The sequence below is a fragment of the Phalaenopsis equestris genome, unplaced genomic scaffold, assembly GCF_001263595.1.
Source record: "Phalaenopsis equestris unplaced genomic scaffold, ASM126359v1 Scaffold000002, whole genome shotgun sequence".
Classification (NCBI taxonomy): domain Eukaryota; kingdom Viridiplantae; phylum Streptophyta; class Magnoliopsida; order Asparagales; family Orchidaceae; genus Phalaenopsis; species Phalaenopsis equestris.
Genome location: NW_018164444.1, coordinates 76,800,487 through 76,820,476, shown reverse-complemented (window position 1 = coordinate 76,820,476; position 19,990 = coordinate 76,800,487). Strand labels below are relative to the sequence as shown.

At 34.6% G+C, this 19,990-nt stretch overlaps 1 protein-coding gene across 6 annotated transcripts; it reads right to left on the bottom strand.

The window, feature by feature from the left end:
- Positions 1–220: 220 nt before the first annotated feature.
- LOC110028685 (gamma-tubulin complex component 2) lies at positions 221–19,108 on the bottom strand. 6 transcript variants are annotated; one of them, XM_020730644.1, is made up of 22 exons: positions 18,643–19,108; positions 18,473–18,566; positions 18,034–18,092; positions 17,886–17,931; positions 17,648–17,782; positions 17,437–17,568; positions 12,885–12,968; positions 12,705–12,803; positions 12,358–12,449; positions 12,092–12,164; positions 11,862–12,014; positions 11,652–11,771; positions 11,485–11,538; positions 2,216–2,299; positions 2,037–2,111; positions 1,812–1,961; positions 1,598–1,723; positions 1,411–1,518; positions 1,270–1,332; positions 1,101–1,175; positions 583–782; positions 221–502 (listed from the first exon to the last, which is right to left on the bottom strand). In XM_020730644.1, exons 2-22 carry the CDS (start codon positions 18,539–18,541, stop codon positions 376–378), a joined length of 2,124 nt encoding a protein of 707 aa, XP_020586303.1. In that variant the 5' UTR covers positions 18,542–18,566; positions 18,643–19,108; the 3' UTR covers positions 221–375. The 6 variants fall into 6 exon arrangements, with proteins under 6 accessions (XP_020586303.1, XP_020586312.1, XP_020586295.1 ...); XM_020730653.1 differs by having other exon boundaries at positions 18,473–18,580; positions 18,656–19,108; XM_020730636.1 differs by having other exon boundaries at positions 18,656–19,108.
- Positions 19,109–19,990: the final 882 nt, after the last annotated feature.

The following is a 19,990-nucleotide window of genomic DNA, read 5'->3' as shown; positions in this document are numbered from 1 at the left end:
CTATATACGACGAATGTGTTATGTTCTATAATTGAGTACACTTATCACCTAAAACTAGATATGCACTTTATTTCAGAAAGCAATAGCCCGATGAAGGGCCTTATTTGCATCTAAGGTGAGACAACTCGACAAATATAGCAATCTAGTCGGCAATTACTTGTTGGTTGAGGCACCAGATGGGTATATTAGCTAGTTTTGAGCTGATCAAGAACATGACAACTAAGAAAATCAATGATCTATGCATAATGAAAGAATAGAAAACCATACAATGTCACATAGTTAGGTACTCCTAGGAGGAAATGATCTATGAATAGAAAGATTAAAAAAAAAGTAAGAACTCGCATGCAGAAATAATCTGGAACTCTGGGAAGTAACTCACTGGTCACCGCCCACACCTAGAATACATTGTGCCAGATGAGTCAGATATGGCTCAGTCTGTGAACCGCTGCTAAGAATAGGCCTGAGACTCTGAAGCTCGACATTGAAATCGTTCTCAAATTTCCTGCAAATTTGAAACAAAAACCGTCAAAAATGGGCAGTGAGCTTCAAAATCCTGCCAAGTCTAGGTTTATGAGCTCATACATAATAGAATCTAAGAATATGGGGTTCTCAGCTGCTTTTGGAGCCAGACTTCTTCCTCTTGTTTTCCTTTCCTTTGATTTTCCTAATCCAAAACTATAAAACTCTACTGAATCAACCACATCACTTGTATAGATGGATGGCACCAACAACTGGATGGAAGCAGCGTATTGAAGGCATATTGACTTCAGTTTTTCCACTTTCTGAATATGCAAAATCAAAGCACAAACAAATAGCTAAGCAATGCTCAAGCATAAATTTGATTGACTAGTACAGATCTCTCCCTAAAGTAAGCTAGCATCATTTACAACAATATACAACAGGAGATTAACGAATCCTGTGCTTCAAATTACTCCATATTTCTGTGTATTAATTTAACGTAGCAAGGACTTGTATGTACAAGAAAAAGAAATCCAAATGTCAACAAAAGCAAATTATCATAGGAAACTGAAACTGACCATGTAAAAGAAAATCATTAAATGATTTGTAAATGAATATACAACACTAGAAACCAGTCTCACCTTCACAAGCAGAGGTAAAAGAAGAAGACATTCTTTCAAGCATTTTTGAAGAAATGAGTCATGCAATTGGATCACCTAATCCATATTAAAAAATCAAATAATTAATGGATAACAATTACACATTCAGTAGCAAAAGTTTTACCAAACACAAGCCGAATTAATGAAGAACCTCATCTATGCTCTTAACAGTTTGAAGTCGGTCATGCATAAGATGCCAATTTGGTTCTAGAACCTGAAGAGATTGAACACCTGAAAATAGTGTAGAGGATCCCAGTAAAACCATCACATTAATATAAGTTTTTAGTCTTACCTCGAATGTTAAATAATGAAGAAGGCTATTGATAAATTTAAGCATGCTACGACAGAGACTAGAAGACCGTAAGATGCTTGTCCCAATTATGTTACAGCAACGGAAACCCTAGAAAACATAATAGAGTCGATTGGAAGGATCAAATTGAAAAAAAAAAAAGTCAAATGGAAGAAATATGAGGTCGTACTTGATGTACTTGCCATGCCACACAAAGTTGGCGCTCAACATGTTTACAATGGAACAGAAATTGAAAAATTAACTGATACTTTGTCAGGGCCTTTCTTGATATGACAAGTGAAAGAGGCCACTGCACCTGAGCCACAAATTTGATCATCAGGATTTTATGCCGAAGTTTTCCAAACAAGAAAATTCATATTCACGGTACCATATATGTAAAATACCTTGTAACTCAGAGAGAATGTTTCTATGCCAGTGATGCTTATAGGCTCCAGCGGATCACCAATGTCGAAAGCAGGCTTACTAGCACCAGCATGAATAGGGCTCTCCAGATCTTTTAACGTAGACAGCTTCCTGAGCAGTGACACTCTTTCCTGCACAGCAGAAAAAATAAAAACAAACGAAAGGGTGATGTAGTCTGAGGCAAATTTTCAGCAATACAAGTTTACCACACAGCATGTCAACTCCTCATGACAGGGATCTGCAGCAGCAGCTGTAGAGCGGAGAGCAAGGTCGAGAAGTGTCTGTAATGTTACAAAGTATCAGCCAGATCTTAAACTAATCAATAATCAAAAGCCTCTTCTAAAATAAGATATTCTTGAGAATCACATGCAAGTAGATATTAAACCTGAAGCTTTTCGACGGATGTGTCCTCAGGCCTCTTAACAAGTTCCTCCATAGCAATGTCCATAAAATGGACAAGGAAATCACCCTGAAAAATTATGGAGAGCTCAAAATTCTTCTTGCCTAAAAGGGAATGTTCTTCAAAATTCAACTAGTGAAGTCATTCAAAGTTGGCCTTAAGAGAATAGATGATATCATTAGCACCAGACTTGCACATTATCAGAAATTCTGCAATTGTGCGCATTCATGAAAGAAATGCATGCAAATTAAGCTTATGTTTGCACATTAAAGCAGATGCAATCGTAAAGCATTACTGGAAAACACGAAGCCTGATTTTAGTGCAAAAATCAACCCTTCAATAGCCATTCTCTTTGAAAAACAATGGCAACATCCAGAATAAATATATTGTTTAACTTTGTAGGCCGCTAGATGAGCCTTCCAATGGAGCTCACAAATTTAAACCAGCAAATTGACTCGACAAGGCTGACAGTACTGTTGTCACTGTTTAAACTGTACGAAAACCCACATTTCTGGTCTAAAAAATATAAAAACATCAAATTTCATATGCTTAAACGAATGTCTGAAGAACTTCTCTAAGGTATATGGGGATCATTACATGTGGCAAATGAAGAATACAATTATGAGTGACATAATACAAAATGCATCATCATCATCATTAGCTTTAGCCCGACTGTCTGAGGTTGGGTTCAGGTATCCTCATTTTCCAAATTTCTTATGAGTGTTACATGAGATGTTAGCATAAACCTTACACAATTCAAATATTTTTGCATTAACTTTTATCCATATTGTTTTTTGTCCACCCATTCTTTATCCCAATTGCTTTTGCTCCACCAATTCTTCCATCTCACTCATTTGACACACTTTACCTAGCAACCTTATGGACGTTAATTTAAAACAATCATGCGTGAAAAAGTATTTTAGATGAATTGCCAATAATATTTATTTTAATATTCTTAGTTCAAAATTTCATTATAGATTATCACTTCCAGCCAACCCACATGGTAATAAAAAATCACTTGCCTCACAGTAACACCCAAGCCCCCTACTTTCCCATCATAAATTTCCCATTATTCTTATGAAAAAGAAATCTTTAAATGTATAAACTCAACTTAGCCCTAAAGCAAATGTAGGTATCTTCCCTCATTTTTTTTTCTCTCTAATGACACTGCCCATTTACAAAAACAATACCCCTTCTCCCCTCCCACTACCACAACATAAGAAAAAAGAAATTCTCCCCATGGTCAAAAAAGGGACTTCACCGCCACAAAAATTAAGATAACTCTTCTATCACATCAATCCAACCCTCCCCCTACCCCCTATAAAATAAAAACATCTTAATCCTATCACTGAATCCAAAAAACAGAAAAAAAGCTATCCACTCAACCTAAACCCTAATCCAAGCAATGAGAATTAGAAAAAAAAAACACAAAAAAAAACGGTGTAAAGCCTCTTCATCTACCCATCAAGTCTGCGTCTACATCAAAATCGATTGTCGTGGTTCATCCAATTTGAATCAATAATTTTAGACATATCTGTTTACACAAAAATACTTGGCTGTTTCAAGAGGTTCTATAGTTAGTTGGTGTTGCTAATCCCTTGCATATATTTACAAATAATGGCCGCTTCAGCTCTTCTTGCCAAAGATGGATCACCATTCACGCCTTCTTCTTTGGGATATATTCCCAATGGGAGCGAGTTCACTATTTTGGCATACATCCAATTCTTTTTCTAGCAACCTTTAAACTCTCCACTCTCCCAGCATGGACTGTATCTAGTCCCATCATCTTTTCAACCTTTATTTTAATTTTCATAAAAAATATGGAAATTGGTCATTTTACGATAAGTTCGATTATTAAAACTTCTATCATAGATACAGGACAAATGGCCAAGCCATAATTAGATATTGATTATTAAAAAAAATGTTGTGTTGCTCCTAGATTTTTTGTTAGGACTCTCACGTTCCCTCTTTTTCCTTCTTCCTTAACCTCTAAGGCGACTCTACAAATCTTCCACAATAACTCTACATTAACCTTTCATTGTGCGTGTCTAAACCGCATAAAGCCTATTCTTCAATACTACCTCTAATGCAATCATTCCTCAATAAATCCTCCAAATTTGGCCAAACACCACCTTAAAATTCTCACTTTTGACATTATTAACATGGCTAACTAACATTTTTAAAGTAAAACATAAAACCATATAACATAACTATTATAATAGTAGTTTAAAAAGTTTACATTTACATCCCCATAATATTCGCTTATTGCATAAACTACTAACATAAATCTTGGAGCAGTGATTAAGGGTTTGTTTGGCGCAGCTGTTGATTATTTATAATCTATTGTTAAGCAGATTATTCTGATAATCTGATAATCTGCAGATTATCAGAATAATTTGGCTTGCTGTTTGGGGCAGCTTATTCATATTAGTTTATTAGTGGTTAAATGACATTCATGTCTTTGTCTGATAAAACTGTTTGGGGTAGCTTATTCAGAATAGTTTATTGGTAATACAGAAGCATATAGTGCAGAAGCATACAATCATCACAGATCAGCTCCAAAAGATAACATACAGTTCTCACACTCTCGTGAGTACCAGAAAAAAAAAAGTACACAGACAAGTACAACTACAATGAGAATACATTTGTCCTTATCTGCACTATCAATCTGGGAAAACATTGGATTCCCATGACTGCTGGCAATATAATATGTGGGACTGTCAGCCCACCGGAAGAAACTGCAACAAGCTGAAACACCCTTAGCACAACAGTATAATTGTCTCTCAAAGCTATGAGACTGACGTGACGTAGTAATGAAGATGGTAGTCCATAATAACACAAAATACATCTGTCTGTAACTGATATCCTAGAAGTCATGTTGGTATAACTGCGAAAAAAACAAAAGAATCAAATGTCAGCTCAAGATATTTTAAAAAAAAACTAAAATTAAAAGCATACGAATATAAACTTATAATCTTATTAAAGAAAAACTTGATCGATCAGCAGTCACAGATAGCATCTGTGATAGACTCCCTTAAAGCAATCATATCAGCCAAACATTCACCACCATGATCTCCAAATTCATTAGAGTCTATATCATCTTCAGGTAATGAATGCTCACCCACAATTCCTGGAGTTTGCTCAAAGACATTCAGTTCATCATTGTCAGTCATATTGAAGTCTGTATCTGATCTTGAGGAATGTCTTCCGATGAAGTATGTAGTGACATTGTTGCAACCACAATATGCACCTGATTTTGGAAAGGATACGATGACATCACGTAGCATGACCCATTTCTTCCTCCAAACCCTAATATTCTTTCAATTACCCCGCGTAAAGATGAGTGACGTTTATTAAACATTTCCTTTCTGCCATGGATAGTGTCACTTGCTTTCTCGAAATCAGAAAGATGATATCTTGTGTCAGGATAGAGCTTCAGGTATCCCCTTTGCATGGGATATCCAGCATCAACCAGATAATATTTTCTGGTACGAAAAACACTGTTAATTAAAAATATTATCTGCTTAGATATACAAATTGCAAAGTAAAACTAACCTGATGGGGGGTGAGGGAAACATTGTGATCTATTCCTAGCGGCAAAGGAGAAAATTCGACTGTCATGTGCACTCTCTTCCTAGCCCGCCACTACAAAGGTAAAACACATGTTTAAGTCGCATACAGCCATGACATTCTGAGTTGTTGAATCACTCTGACCGATATATGCAACCTTCTCGTAGTTGGGTGGTAGGGCATCAACGTGGGTACTAGGGGTGTAAACGAACCGAACACGAACGAACAAAGCTTGTGTTCGTGTTTGGTTCGTTTAAAATTTAGTTTGTTTGAAATAAGCTCGTGTTCGTTTCTTAACGAACGAGTCGAACACGAACCGAACACTAATATATTAATATTATTATTTTATTATATATTATAATTTATAAAATTTAATGTTTTAAAATATAATAAATTTTTTATATATAATTATTTTATATTATTTTATATTTCAAACAATAACGATTCGAACACGAACGAACGCATCACTGTTCGTGTTTGGTTTGTTTAACTAACCGAACGAAAAAAAATTGTTCGTGTTTGTCTCGTTTACTTATCGAACGAATCGAACACGAACTGTTCGCGAACAACGAGCTTTTTTGACAGCCCTAGTGGGTACCATCAATTGCACCAATACAGTTCTGTTTAATTGTTCGTTAGAGAGTAATAATATTATGAATCGTATGACATGTAATAAAATAAAATCACTCATATTTACCTTGAAATATGGCATGTATCAAAGATCGTTGGCAATTTGTTCTTGAGTGATGGCAAATGATGGATCCTCTGGTTTAATTATTTCAGTTGCTAAGCTAAAAAGAGTTTGTATGCCTTTAAAAAAGTAAAGACTAATTGTTTCAGATGAATGTTGAAATTTTTCCATAGCTCCTCTTATTGATTCATTCTGTGACAAAAATGTGTAATGTTATAGCCAACATCTCCCTACACGTCGTTCTAGAGGCACCTTGGAGGCCGCCGTTTAGGCATAACTCGTGCAAAAGATCCATAAAAATAGGTGTTGTCATTCTGAAAATATTTCTGAACCTTATTGGATGGTCAGAAAGCATTTCACCAACTTATTTATCTCCAACAAAGTTGGATGTCATGCGGGGAATGCGAGCAGCGCTATTCCGGTAATAATCCAACAATAATATTGCAATGGTTGTAGCAAATGTCGTTCTATTACGACGCACACATTGTGGATCCATCCTAAATGATATAAGATGTAAAAATAATGAGTGCATAATAAGATATGGCTACAGCACTACCAATCAATTAAACTTCAAATATTAATTGTTGACGTTCAGAATATATAATACGCGACTTATAAATAAAACTTCAACCACTAACATGTACATTTAAAAATAAAAGACAACAAATGTAGAAGGTCCAAACATATTAAAAAGATTACATGATTAGAAGTTTCAAACTTTTTTTTAAAAAAAGGACATAAGTAGAAGTTCATATTACTGCAACAAATAAATATACAATCAATCAAAAAATATCATTTCTCGACCAAAATCCGCAAATATTTGAGGCGCAATTCAAGCTCTAGCGCCATGAATATTTTTATTCGAGTTGAATCCTTAAGTTTTTTCACACACTGTGCGTGAAATCGTCTGTCGGCCACAACTTCAGGAATAGTACCCAAAAGCCTGAGACGGTCTAATATGTTAGAATCAGAGATTGGTGGAACTGCAAAAGCTTCAACTAAATGATCGAAGGAGGTGTTTACAAAATGTATCTTCTCTTTATTTTTCTTAGCAATCCTTGGCCTCTTTAAAATTGTATTGGACACCCCTATATCCCTCTGGTTAATGCTAGACACTTCTTCATCGGGTGTCAATGGCTCAGGTGTGGTTTCATCTGGTATCCCTATAAAACCGCTTTCAGTAGGGTTGAATGAAAATTTTCCCGTTGAGACAACCCATTTAAACATTACGTCCAATTTTTCTTCAAATTCCGGCTCAATTTTGAGCTGTTTATACTTCTTCGCTGCCGGTACCGCCTGTGATATAGCATTTAGAGGGGATAGTTAGGAAATTATAATTAGAGAAAACAATTTGCGAAGCTAACAATACATGGATTAGATAGAAAAATTCCTCTAATTTTTCAGCCCACCATTCAGCTGGAGCATCAATTGTCCGAGCATCAATTGTCATTGTCCTTTTAATCGGATCCCAACCCTGACCGGTAGATCCACGTTTCAACTTCTTCCGTATTTTTCATTTCTTCTTCAATTGGTCCTATTTGTTTTCAAATTTAAGCCGGTCGTAATATCTGTCAGTTAATTCTTTGAATCTCTTAGCAATGTTTTGTCATCCCTCCTTATTAAAATACGTTGTTGGTCTGTTCCTCAGTTCTATTTCTTTAATACACAGATCGTTAATTTTCTTTAATACACAGATCGCAAAAAATATTTGTTACTTCTTTATCCCACATTGCGGACGGGTCCCCTTCAGCCGCTTTAGACATGATGTAACTATAGGCAACAAGTGAGAATAAAAACTTTTTAAATTTGAATCTCAATAGAATTGTTGAAGAAATAGTTGAAGAAATAAGAAATAATTGCACCAGCATATTCACAGTGCTCATAATTATGAATCTCAAGCCAACAACAACAACAGTTTCCAAATAATCACATTGCCACCAATACAAACAACAGTCTAGCTATTAGCTCAATATATATAAATATAAAAGGACAAATAAATTATGTGGTTCGGTCAATGACCTAAATCCACAGTAAAGCATCGAAAATACTTTATTATGCAATTGTATAAGATTACATAACTATAAATTTTAAGAGAGAATAATACAACTTGTAATGCTCCCTCACATTTCTCCTTTTGGTGATAATAAAAGTTTCTCAACTAACAAATAAAAATCGAACATGTTTTCATTCTTCCTCTCTTTAATGAGCTGGTACAACTTCATTATCTCATATATGCGTAAAGGCTTTAGGAATTCATACGAATTTTCAAGCATAAAATCATCCAACCAAGTAAAATGGTGTGGCAGGGGAGAACATAGCTAGAGAAGTAGAAGCAAAACCATAATCCCAAAGTTCTCGGATATGCTCAAATGCCAAGCTTTCGGCCACCATTGATAACCAAAACAAAGTTCTCGAATGTGTGCAGGGAACAATGAATGAGAAATAAGCAACTAACATAAAATAATTTCATTCGATTCTACATAACAATGATCACAAGCAAGTCAAAAAAAACATGCATTGCATTCAACTTATAGCATGATCATTAGCAAATCAAAGAAAACCAACCTCTATTCCTGATGTGCAATAAATAATGTCATTTTGTATGTACTTAACTCCCAAAATTCTAATGAACCAAACTCATACCTATGTTTCCTATAAACAGGAATTATAGCATGCCATTTTGTATGTTAATTGCAGCCCATAAAAATCAGCACATAAACTTGAAAAACAAGAAGTAATGTCAGCTCATAAAGCTTTGATGCTATAACCATTGCCCAATACTATAACCATTGATGCTATAACGATTGCACAATACTATAAACAAGAATTAATTGTAAAACCCAGCAAAAATTGAAACAAAATTCGGGAGTAAGCTTTAAGGAAACAGAAAAAATCGACCCCAAAATTATGGAGCAATCAAAATGCATTCTCCACACTTTTCTTCATGCCTACCAAACATGGATTTGCCTACCCAACATGGATTCCTCTCATAGAAAGTTCTGAAGCCCAGCAAAATTCGGGGGTTAGCTTTAAGGAAACAGAAAAAATCGAAACCAATTTTCTAGAGCAATCAAAATGCATTCTCCATTCAAGCCTAGCAAAATAATGAAAGGAAATCGTAAAACCATAAATATCCATTCGGCGACCTTCAAATTGAGAAGGAAGAAGATGAAAGCCCTTGCTCTTCCGTCAAGGAAGAAAAAAAACAAACAGCGAGGTTCGACCGTTCACGCCCATACCTTACGAATCAGAAAAAGAAATCAAAAGGAACACGGTTTGATCTCCTCTAGGGTGAAGAAATTCGATCGCAAGCAACGAACCAGGGAGGGAGAGCGCGAGGGGTATCTAGAGCAAAGATGATAGCCGAATGCGGGACGCAGGTCTTGACCCGCGTCGAAGCCCTTAAGAAATTCTTCGAAACGGGATGCAGTGTGGCGTGAATAATCAGACCGAACAGTCTCCCAAATACTGCGGCGACATTTTCAAAACACCGCCGCACCTAAATAAGTTGCCCCAAACGGGCCCTAAGTTGCCTCTAATATATTCCACAGGACCCCATCCAAAAAAATAAAATAAAATAACTACATTAATGAGAACTCCATGAATTGACGCCTTTTTTTCTTTAAGGAACGTCTTTATTTTAAACATTCAACATTATTCATAACCTCGATCTTTTGTATAACAAATATAAGATACGTTGGCCAAATTCATCTAAATATTACTTTATTTTTCAATCATATTGATAGATAACTAATAATTTAATACCCACACAAATTTTATATCATATGATTGCTTTCTATTCTACTCATATTAAGACATTATCCTCTGAATCTTTTCTCCATTATCTCATATTTTCTACTTATTTCAGTTGGTGTCATTGAATAGAATAATATCATATGTGAAAAACATACAATAGGATAACTTGCATTGAATATGTGTTGTAATAAAATATATGAACCATAAAAAAAATATAGTGACTAGGCGTTGATCCCTAATATAATCTTATTGTTTCACTCTACAACTACTTATTACACTAAACAATGATCCATCATGCATATTAATAGCAACTTGAATATACATTTACTATTTATTTTCCTTAATGCATAATAGTTTAACTCTCATTGCACCCGCTCATAAGTGTTCTCGAGATCAATAAAAGTTATATAAAGATCCCTTCTCTACTCTATAGTACTACATTAATTGTCTTGGACCATAAAAATCACTTACAAAGAAGTAATTCCGAGAACAAACAAAATAATAAGATTGACAAGATTTTCTAATTATAGTCTATTATACTCTTCCATGAATTTATAGCATTACATTTGAATACTTTATCAATGCCACAAGTTTGAACATCTCATCTAATCTTAAATATGACCGCCTACATGTTGCTTCTTCAATTTTTTGGAATCCTCTTAATCTTAAAATAACATTGAAAAGAAATGTCAACCAAATCACTCCAATATTACCCATAATTACCCTAATCTCAATAAGCATCTCAAATGAGCCAAAAGCATAAAATTCATGCATCTTATTTAAAATTATATCTAATATTTTTTTCAATCCTCGGCATACCATATTATTTTATTCATTATACTCTTCTAAAACTATTTCTTCCCTCAAATTCGCATTTGACAATTTCTCAAAATACCATTTTAACTTTTGATAATGCCTCCATCTTTAACTAAAATCTTACTAAATTTGCTTTTTATGTGTTTTATCTTATCAAAGTTTTAGATCTTGCTTTCATTAATTTATATCCTTTTCCTTGACCCAATACCGTCAATTATATAAGTCATGAAAAACTATGCTTAGCTTGCTACTCATTTTCATGATTTGCAGCTTTCCCATACAAATGTAAGCAACTATAAATGTAATGATTCCTACACTAAAATAGCCAAAAGAATGTTAGCACAGTAAACACTTAAATTCAAGTAATTGAAACAAGGAAACAATGAGCACTTATTTAAAAGAAAATAAAGTACTGGATTACCTGGTCCAGAAGAAAATATCTCTTCATAGATCTCAACTTTCCAATCAGGCCATACTAAAAGAAAAAAGGAAAGGCAAACTGTACTAAGCTACTAAAATAGGGCAATATAACCTAAAATGCTTCAGAAAACTAAAAAATTCTGAATTTAAAAGTACTGAGCTATGCACCTTTTCCTTAATAAGATTTAGCAGTTCACAACTTGCGAAATCATAAGCAATTTTGACACATTTCAGATAATGATGATCTGACTCGAAGCTTGTCAATTTTGAATTTTCTGAAGGGGGCACCTAACCAAAATGTAATATGTTGGTTGCAAATATGCTAAGAAAGAATGCCCTAATTGACTGATTCAACATGATAGCAAATTTATAGTACACCTGAACATTGTGTCCACACTCTCTCATGACATTTAAATATTTCCCCGTAGTCAAAATCATTCCTGCAGCACTTCTAAGGAAGCTAGGAATACTATCTTTGAGGCTGTAGCGCTGTTGCCAGTATTTGGCATCATAATCTAGTGTAAGACTTTCCTGTTCAAATAAGATTCCAGGTTTTTGATCAGGTAACAATACATGAAATTACCAAAACATGACAACGTATGAAGTACCTTTTTCAGTGACTTGTTTTCAGCAATGAAAAATTCATCGTACGGATCATCAATAACCCCCTCATAGACCCACCTGCAAGTCAAAAAATATAAGGAATGAAATTGTTGGAGAATCTCTAAGCTTTTTTAATCAATAAGATATTCAAAAACTGATAGATAAGCATTCCCTGAATAAGTAGAAGGGAAGACATGGGTATAAAACAATCCTTCAAAGTAGGTTCTCTCTACCATATAAGTTATGAAAAACACCACAAAATAAGACACACCTCTCTAATATAGACAAATATGGAGAACTTGCACTCTGTGTCATCTTCTCAAGCAATGCACGGACTGTAGTATCACCAGCCATGGCCTTAGCCTGCCCTAGTATATGTTGAATAATTTAATTCCTTGAAGGAAAACTAAACTACAAAATTGCAATTTACAAATGCACAAAAGAAAAATATAAGTAGATAATGCTAACAATAAAAAAAGCAATGTATTGCACAGCATGATAAGCAGTACGCAAATTAAAAGCAATCAGAGCAAAGCATAATGTAACAAAGTAAATTCAAGTGAGAATGTCATGCAGAAATTAACCGCAGCCCATAAAATAAGTAGATGAAGCATATACCTGGCTTTGCAAGAGGTTGAGAGTATCCGAACCAAACAAATTGCCTGAAGATGCCTTTTCGATGATGACGGATAAAGCATGTAGCACTGCCAACATTGGCTGAATGTTGGGCATTAAATATAGAAAGTTTACAACTAATTAAGACAATGATTTTAATAGTTCAACAAGAAATGCATTTACCTGACAAAAAAACCACAAACCTTGTACAGAAAGTCTTCCAAGGCGAAATTGGTGCTCGAGCTGTGCAACCATGGCTTGGTAATCCTAATGAAAGAAAAGAATTCAAGCACATTAAGCTAAACACCAGCTTCCAAAATGTGTGTACTCTGTTCAACACAAGGTTTTGTTTTATGTTTAAAACCAAAAGGGTGGAAAGAATTTTTTTCTCTTAGTGCATAGTGCAAAAGTTGAACTCATTACTAGAAGGAGGTTTGGAATTACACAAGTGAAGAAGCGTCATTCCAGTGCAAGAAATGTGTATCGGAGAAAACAACTTTTAGAAAGCTAAACTCTATCAGATTATTTCCCATTAAAGAAAATAGTTATTTACTCACTTCCAATTGCCATAGGATAAATTGGGAACCAAATTAAAGGCTAAAAAGATCGCATATACCATTAGACAAGCTGACAGATCACATCCCTTTACGTCACCTCAACCATTAGTAATCAATTTATAGCCACATGCCAAGTTCTAAAGTGTATCCCACTTTAAGCCATAGAGGATGACAATCTGAGACATGCATAAGCTCATTTCACATGAAAACCTATGAAGAAAGTACCTGAGTTTCAAATTAATTCTATCCAGATTAATAGAGGTCAAAAAGTTGAAGGAAGAAAAAAAACTACTAGTAACGTGATCACAATTAAATTTGAAATTTTAAATATCGGCAGACAGATTTTGGTTGAATTTTTACTAGATTCCTATTGGGATGGATGATACTTGATAAACCAAGCACAAGCATAACATAGTGTGAATTTGGTGCCAATGAAACAGTATTCAAGTTCATGCTTGTATTTACTTAACCCTATGTTCTACAACCTTTATGCAACCATTGGTTTACATATCACAAAATCTATTGCCTTGGTTAACTATTAGTTGCCTCCGTCTGGAACTTTTGATTTCAAAGAAGCAATTTCTTTACATAGGGTAGATGGTCTATTTTTTACTTTAATTATGTGCTTTATATTTCATTTCATCGGCTTTTCAGTTTCTTGCTCTTCATCTCACTTTTCAAAGTTATAGCCCAATCCTCAGGTAAATAGAAAGATGGTGATTATCAAATGAAAGTGCAATTCCTTAATCAAAGTTAAGAATATGAAATCTCTCACAAATCAACAGTTACTTCCATAGATGCTGGCCACATGGAAATGACTTCATCAGCATTTACTCCACAAGTTAGAGGTGCTTTTATCAAGACTAATTTTGCCTTCATCTACAACTTCCGCCGTTACCCAAAATGGTTGAGGCCTTGAAATTTTATGGTTTGATATCTAGGGCTAGAAATGAACCAATACACTAGACAAATTACTCATAAATTTTGAATAGAGCTCATTCATAATTGTCTAATAAATGAATCAAAAATCTTGAATACTTTTATAAATAGTTGGTTTATACAAAAACAAATCAGAATAACTTAGTGCCCAATTAAATTATAATCATAAACAATATCTTTTAAAGTTCATGAATAAGTTCTATAAGAAGCCCAAGTAAATCTGATTAAGGCTTGATAAAAAACTTGATCCAAAATCAATTAAAATTTTCATTCTTAGCATGAATTAATGTAAAAATAAATCATTAAATATCCTAATTACTAGTTAATAGCTTATAAAACTAAGTATTAAATCAATATTAAATGTCTATTTAATTAAATTACATTACAAAAAATTTTCATTTATATAAATGAATATCTTTTTAATTAATTTATTAATATTAACCATTAAGAATAAATCAATTTTCTCCCAAAATGTCTCCAAATCAATCATAGCATTCTTCTAAACCTATTAAAAGAACCAAAACTCTCAACCTTCTTCCCCAAAAACAACGCCACCACCGAAAACATCTAACTTTCTCCCCCAAAACATCGCCCTCCAAGATCTTGAGGACAAAAAAGCAAGGAAGCCGATGAGAGCTTTCTAAATAATGTGCGAAGGGATCTTGTTGAAGAAGGCAATGATGGGGCCTTTCTAGAAAAAGGCATCGATGAGACCAACCGTGTGTGAACAAATAGGAGAGTTCATGGGACTAGATGGCGGATCATGCAAGGGAAGGCATCAATCAGAGAGGCAACATGTGAATCCAGAAGAAGAGATGCACCTATTCATCATCAAGCCCAACAATAGTATGTGAGACTCTGGGTAACATAAATATATTAGTCAAAGGAGGAGATTCTAATTTTGAAGATGACCAACTAGAAAACATTTTTTGCGAAGAAGGCGAAAAAAACATCTTAAGTATGGAATGAATTCACTCTGATAACATTATGATGCGATGTAATCATTACAAATATCAATTGTTGAACGACAGAAGAAGAGGGCGGTTTTTTTTTATTTAGTTGTCGGGGGGGGGGGGGGGGGAATGCAAAGGACGCCTTGATGTGAAAGGAGAACCATAAAGTCTGAAGATCAATTTAATATATCTTGACAACCACTATTTCTAACACATAGGTCTGATTTTGCAAGTAATAGCCATGTCAAAAATAATATGGCAATGCTGAAATGAGTAAAACTCTCACATATATAAGTGTGAGAGTTGCCAATTTCATTTACTTAATATGAGATGACTACTTTGTAATGAAAACATCAAACCAACATTATGAGAAAGAAGCATGCATCACAATAAAGGGTGATTGTGTAACTAGATAAGAGCTTAGGAAGAAAAGGTTGAGAAACTTGTTATATTCAATTAGTAGAGTCAATGTAAGAACAGATTTATAAAACTCTAGTCAACATATACATTATTTAATGATGAGAAGTCATTTTGTCGCTAATAATAGTTCAGAAATTTCATCTAGCTGGTACTCAAAAGAGGATGAAACCTTATCCTAAAGTCCCAATTCCTGTTAAGAAGAAAAAAGCAAGAAAGCATTCGAAAATGCTACGAATGTAGAAGTGCAACGTGATATTTTGTTGAATGATATCATACATACTGCAAAAAAAAAACAAGTTTGTATGTATTCAATGATGAGATTAATAACTTTAAAAAGTTTAAGATTATTCCTGAAAATGAATCTGCATCATCTCAACTTCTAACTAAATCTGGTTGGATGTCTTTAACTGGAAAAGAAGACTTGAAGGATGAGTCCTGGGCTTAATGTATAAGAGCTTGAGAACAATTATAGTTATCCTGATTCATTTTGAAACTTAAGTTTATTTAACACTTTGATTTTATATGTTTGTCTGTTGACATTGGAATTACAATTTGAAGGAAATAGTGGACTTTTGGGTTTTGAAATTGATTTCAATTTTTCTTATTCGACTCTTTTATGCAAATTGCCAAATTGTTAAACATTAAAAATATCATATTTAAGGAGATAGTGCCTCGTGACTACAAGTTACACCTTCCCTCACGTTTCTACCTTTTAAACAATGGTAACGAAATATTGTTTTAATGCCTGTGGATCATATAAATATAAATCAATTTGGCTTGAGTGACACTTCAGCCCCTTGGAACAATTACATAAACAAATAGGTTCAACAATGAGAGCGTAACCTCTAAAGTTGAAGCTAATAGTTAGAATAAAGTAAGGATAAAAGAGTAATAACTTAGAGGACAGTATCATGAAAATTTTAACGAAATAATTATGTGATTGCAATCAGACCAACTTGTTATATGAATGAAAGAGTTGAGCAATCAGATTTTGCTAATTAGCAAGTTGAGTGAGGCACAAACAAGAAGTTTAAGATAGTTATGAGATAAAATTAGAAAACATAGGTAAAAATTCATTACATATAAGAGAGGATAGAATTGGAAAATATAGAATAAAAAGTTAGGGTTAGGCATATAAAATGGATGGCAAAATGAATAGACAGCAATAAGACCGGGTGTTCCAATTTATTTAGATGAATTGAGAAAGAAAAATGTGACCAAGGCAACCAGACAAGAAACAGTTCAAAAATATTTCCACAAAAGATGAACCATCATTAGATAGGAGTTAATTTAGAATTAAAATAAATCCTCAATAGTGCAAAAATTCAAGGAGACATCTACCATTCTATCGAGCAAGAGAAGTCCTCAATTTGCATGCTGAGGCAATAAACTTAGAAAAGCACGAGAAAACTACTACATAATATAAGATTTTAAGATGCACCATTAGACACGAGTTACCCTGGCATTCAAAGAAATCTTCCGCAGTCTCATAAAAGGAAGAATGTCCTAGGGAAAAGGTTTTTCGTCATAAAATAACAAGAAGAAGCTTTAATGAGCCTTATTGAGAAAGGGAGGAGGCGAGTTCATCCATATTAGATATTTTATCTACCAAAAAAAAAAGGACAGCTACTAGGTGCTCTTCTACGTATTGCAAACATGAGTACCACTACATGCATATAGGTAAAAAACCTATCTAAATTTTTTTTAGGATTTGAATCCCATGCCTATATTTTAAAGATCTCAGCAAAATGGTTGATAGTATTTGTATAAAAAGACCTTTCAAACAATTATAATTTTGTCAATCCATGCATCAAAATAGACATGTTATCAAAAGCTGGAAACAAGAAAATTTGAAGGTATAAGTACCAAAAGAAGGGCTCTCATTGCAGCAGCGAGTGCATGGTTCACAAGACCAGACCCAAAATGTGATTTAGTCTCAACAAACCAATTGATTAGCGCATAGGCTTCACAAAGAGGGAAAAACCTCTGTATCAACTCCTACAACACAGAAGTCACTGATCACACAAACTGACAGAACATCCCAATGATATCTTCTGAAGAAACCTTCGTGTTTCACCTGCAAGGCTAAGTCCATGGATGGATCAATCTGAAAGACAACATGACCTTCCTTTCCCCGTGCTCTCCTTATCGAAATGTAACGCCCCTCAATGCCCACGAGAGCAGAGAGCAAATCATCAATGACCAACAGTTCCTACATTATTCATCATGATCCATACTCTTACTATCACCTTCAGTATAATTGTATAGAGTTGAAATTTAGCCATAGGTTCAGAAAACAAAAGTAAAGATAGAACCTGAACCGAAACTGGGTATGATCCAATAACATTCTCACAACCACGACTGATTCAAAAAAATTTAAATGCAACCGTTATTTGTGAAAAATGCAGGTATATAAGAAACATCACTAGCAGCTCGACAGAACTCAAGGACAAAAAATCTAACCTTAATGACTCCAAGGAGTAGGGCTTTGTTCCAGAAGTAGCATTGGGAAGTTTGGTATCCTGAAACAGAAAGTGAGCATGAGCTGCATGACAAGGTAAGAAATATCGATAGAGATGTTCGGTTTAATGCTATGTAGGTAAAAGCGTTGTTAAAATCTTAACGTTATTCATCAAATGTAGTGTATTTTACTCTATGCTATCTTATTTAAATGACGAAATGTTATCTAGCCTATCTTTTCTCTGTTGCTGTTGATATTTCTTCAAGGAATCACATAACCTGTAATATCTAGACGTCTCAAATTGGGCCGACATCAATGTCATACAAATGAAATTTAACATCGTTTAGAAATTAAGCTTTGAAAAAAATAGTGAGCCAAAAAACTTACTGATGACTTACATAACAAATGCCAGTAAAATAGAAATCCAAAAAGATGCAATACCTGGTGGAATCGTCCAGTGAGAAAGGGCCGCTCTAAATTCCACTTAGGAGTAGCCAAATTTGGATCCATTTAGAAAAGGTAAGCTAAGAGACACCTGATTGCAAAACCCTAATTTCAAAACATAACCACATTCACTTCCATGACGGCTAGAAATAGACGAAAAGCTTTACCACTCGACTTCACCTGTCAGTTCAGGAAGCTGGAAAGCGAGGAATACTTATTCGGGGAGTTGAGGAGTTACCGGAGGTGGGAGTCGGGATTTGAAGGATAGATAGGCGGCTTGGATCAAACTTCGACAACAGGGATTATAGTTCCGGCTGCGTGGACGGTGAATAAAGCAGCGAAAGAGGTCAAAATTGGGGGAAGTTACAGCGGCGTCATCAGCGAACCAAGCGGCGATGGTGGGAGAGACAGCGATCCATCAAAGTTGGAAAAAAAAAAGTGCTAGATCGGCGGCGTAGGATCGTAGAGCAAAATGACCAGCGATGGCGGCATCGGAGTTGGACTGGGGGCAATCCTGATCGCTCAGTGCAACTGGGAGCGAGTAAAAGAAGTGGCGAGGAAGGCTTTCAGAGAGAAAGTTAAAGAAAGTTGTGAAGAGAACCAACAATTCTTTGCGGTTTGTAAAAAATATTGTCTTCGTAGGCGCAATATTTTCTGATGTCAAGAAATTGTTTTTTAAAAACTTGGTAGTATTATTTTTAATATTTTTTTTAATGTTAGATTTTAACTTTTTTAGTCGCTGCTTCCTGTAGGTAGTTAAACGTGTATTTGAGACGGCTGTAATCATGGAAAAAATATTACATACGTAAAAATAACGTGCGTAGCCAATCAAATCATATCACGATATCTCGTTTGACAGAGCAAAAAAAACGGCGCAGTAATACGGGAAATATTCTCCATTGTGTTATTCATGTGTTATTGAGCGTTATTCATGCGTTATTGTGTGTTATTCATGTGTTATTGATGCGTTATTGTGTTATATAACACCAAGAATATTCTCAGGACACAATAACACATGAATAACACACAATAACACTTGAATAACACGGGAAATATTCCCAAAATAGAAAAAACGGCACAGTAACACGGGGGAATATTCTCTCTCGTGTTATTCTTGTGTTATTGTGTGTTATCCATGTGTTATTCATGTGTTATTGTGTTATTATAACACCAGGAATATTCTCATGACACAATAACACATGAATAACACACAATAACACATGAATAACACAGGGGGGGATTATTCTCTGTGTTACTGCGTCGTTTTTTTTTTCGCGCGGGGTATCGTGGCATGATTTCATTGGCTACGCACGTTACTCTACTTGCGTAGTACTGATGTAGTACTGATGTAATATTTTATATTTTCTCGTAAACATGATGTTTTATGTTTGACAAAAATTAATTTTATTTTCGTATTCAAAAAATTATGGCTTAAAGTTACATATTTCCGATCATCATAATTTTTTTAACAACAGTTTTACAATTGTTTCTTCAAACAGTTGGGGCTACGCCAAA

What these genes read in the sequence shown, in the direction of transcription:
- LOC110028685 (XM_020730644.1), bottom strand. Translation starts at nt 18,541, where the DNA reads ATGGATCCAAATTTGGCTACTCCTAAGTGGAATTTAGAGCGGCCCTTT. An exon ending in TACTCCTTGGAGTCATTAAG is followed by an intron (nt 17,932 to 18,033) that starts GTTAGATTTTTT and finishes TTTTTGAATCAG; the next exon opens with TCGTGGTTGTGAGAATGTTA. An exon ending in GATATTTTCTTCTGGACCAG is followed by an intron (nt 2,300 to 11,484) that starts GTAATCCAGTAC and finishes ATAATTTTTCAG; the next exon opens with GGTGATTTCCTTGTCCATTT.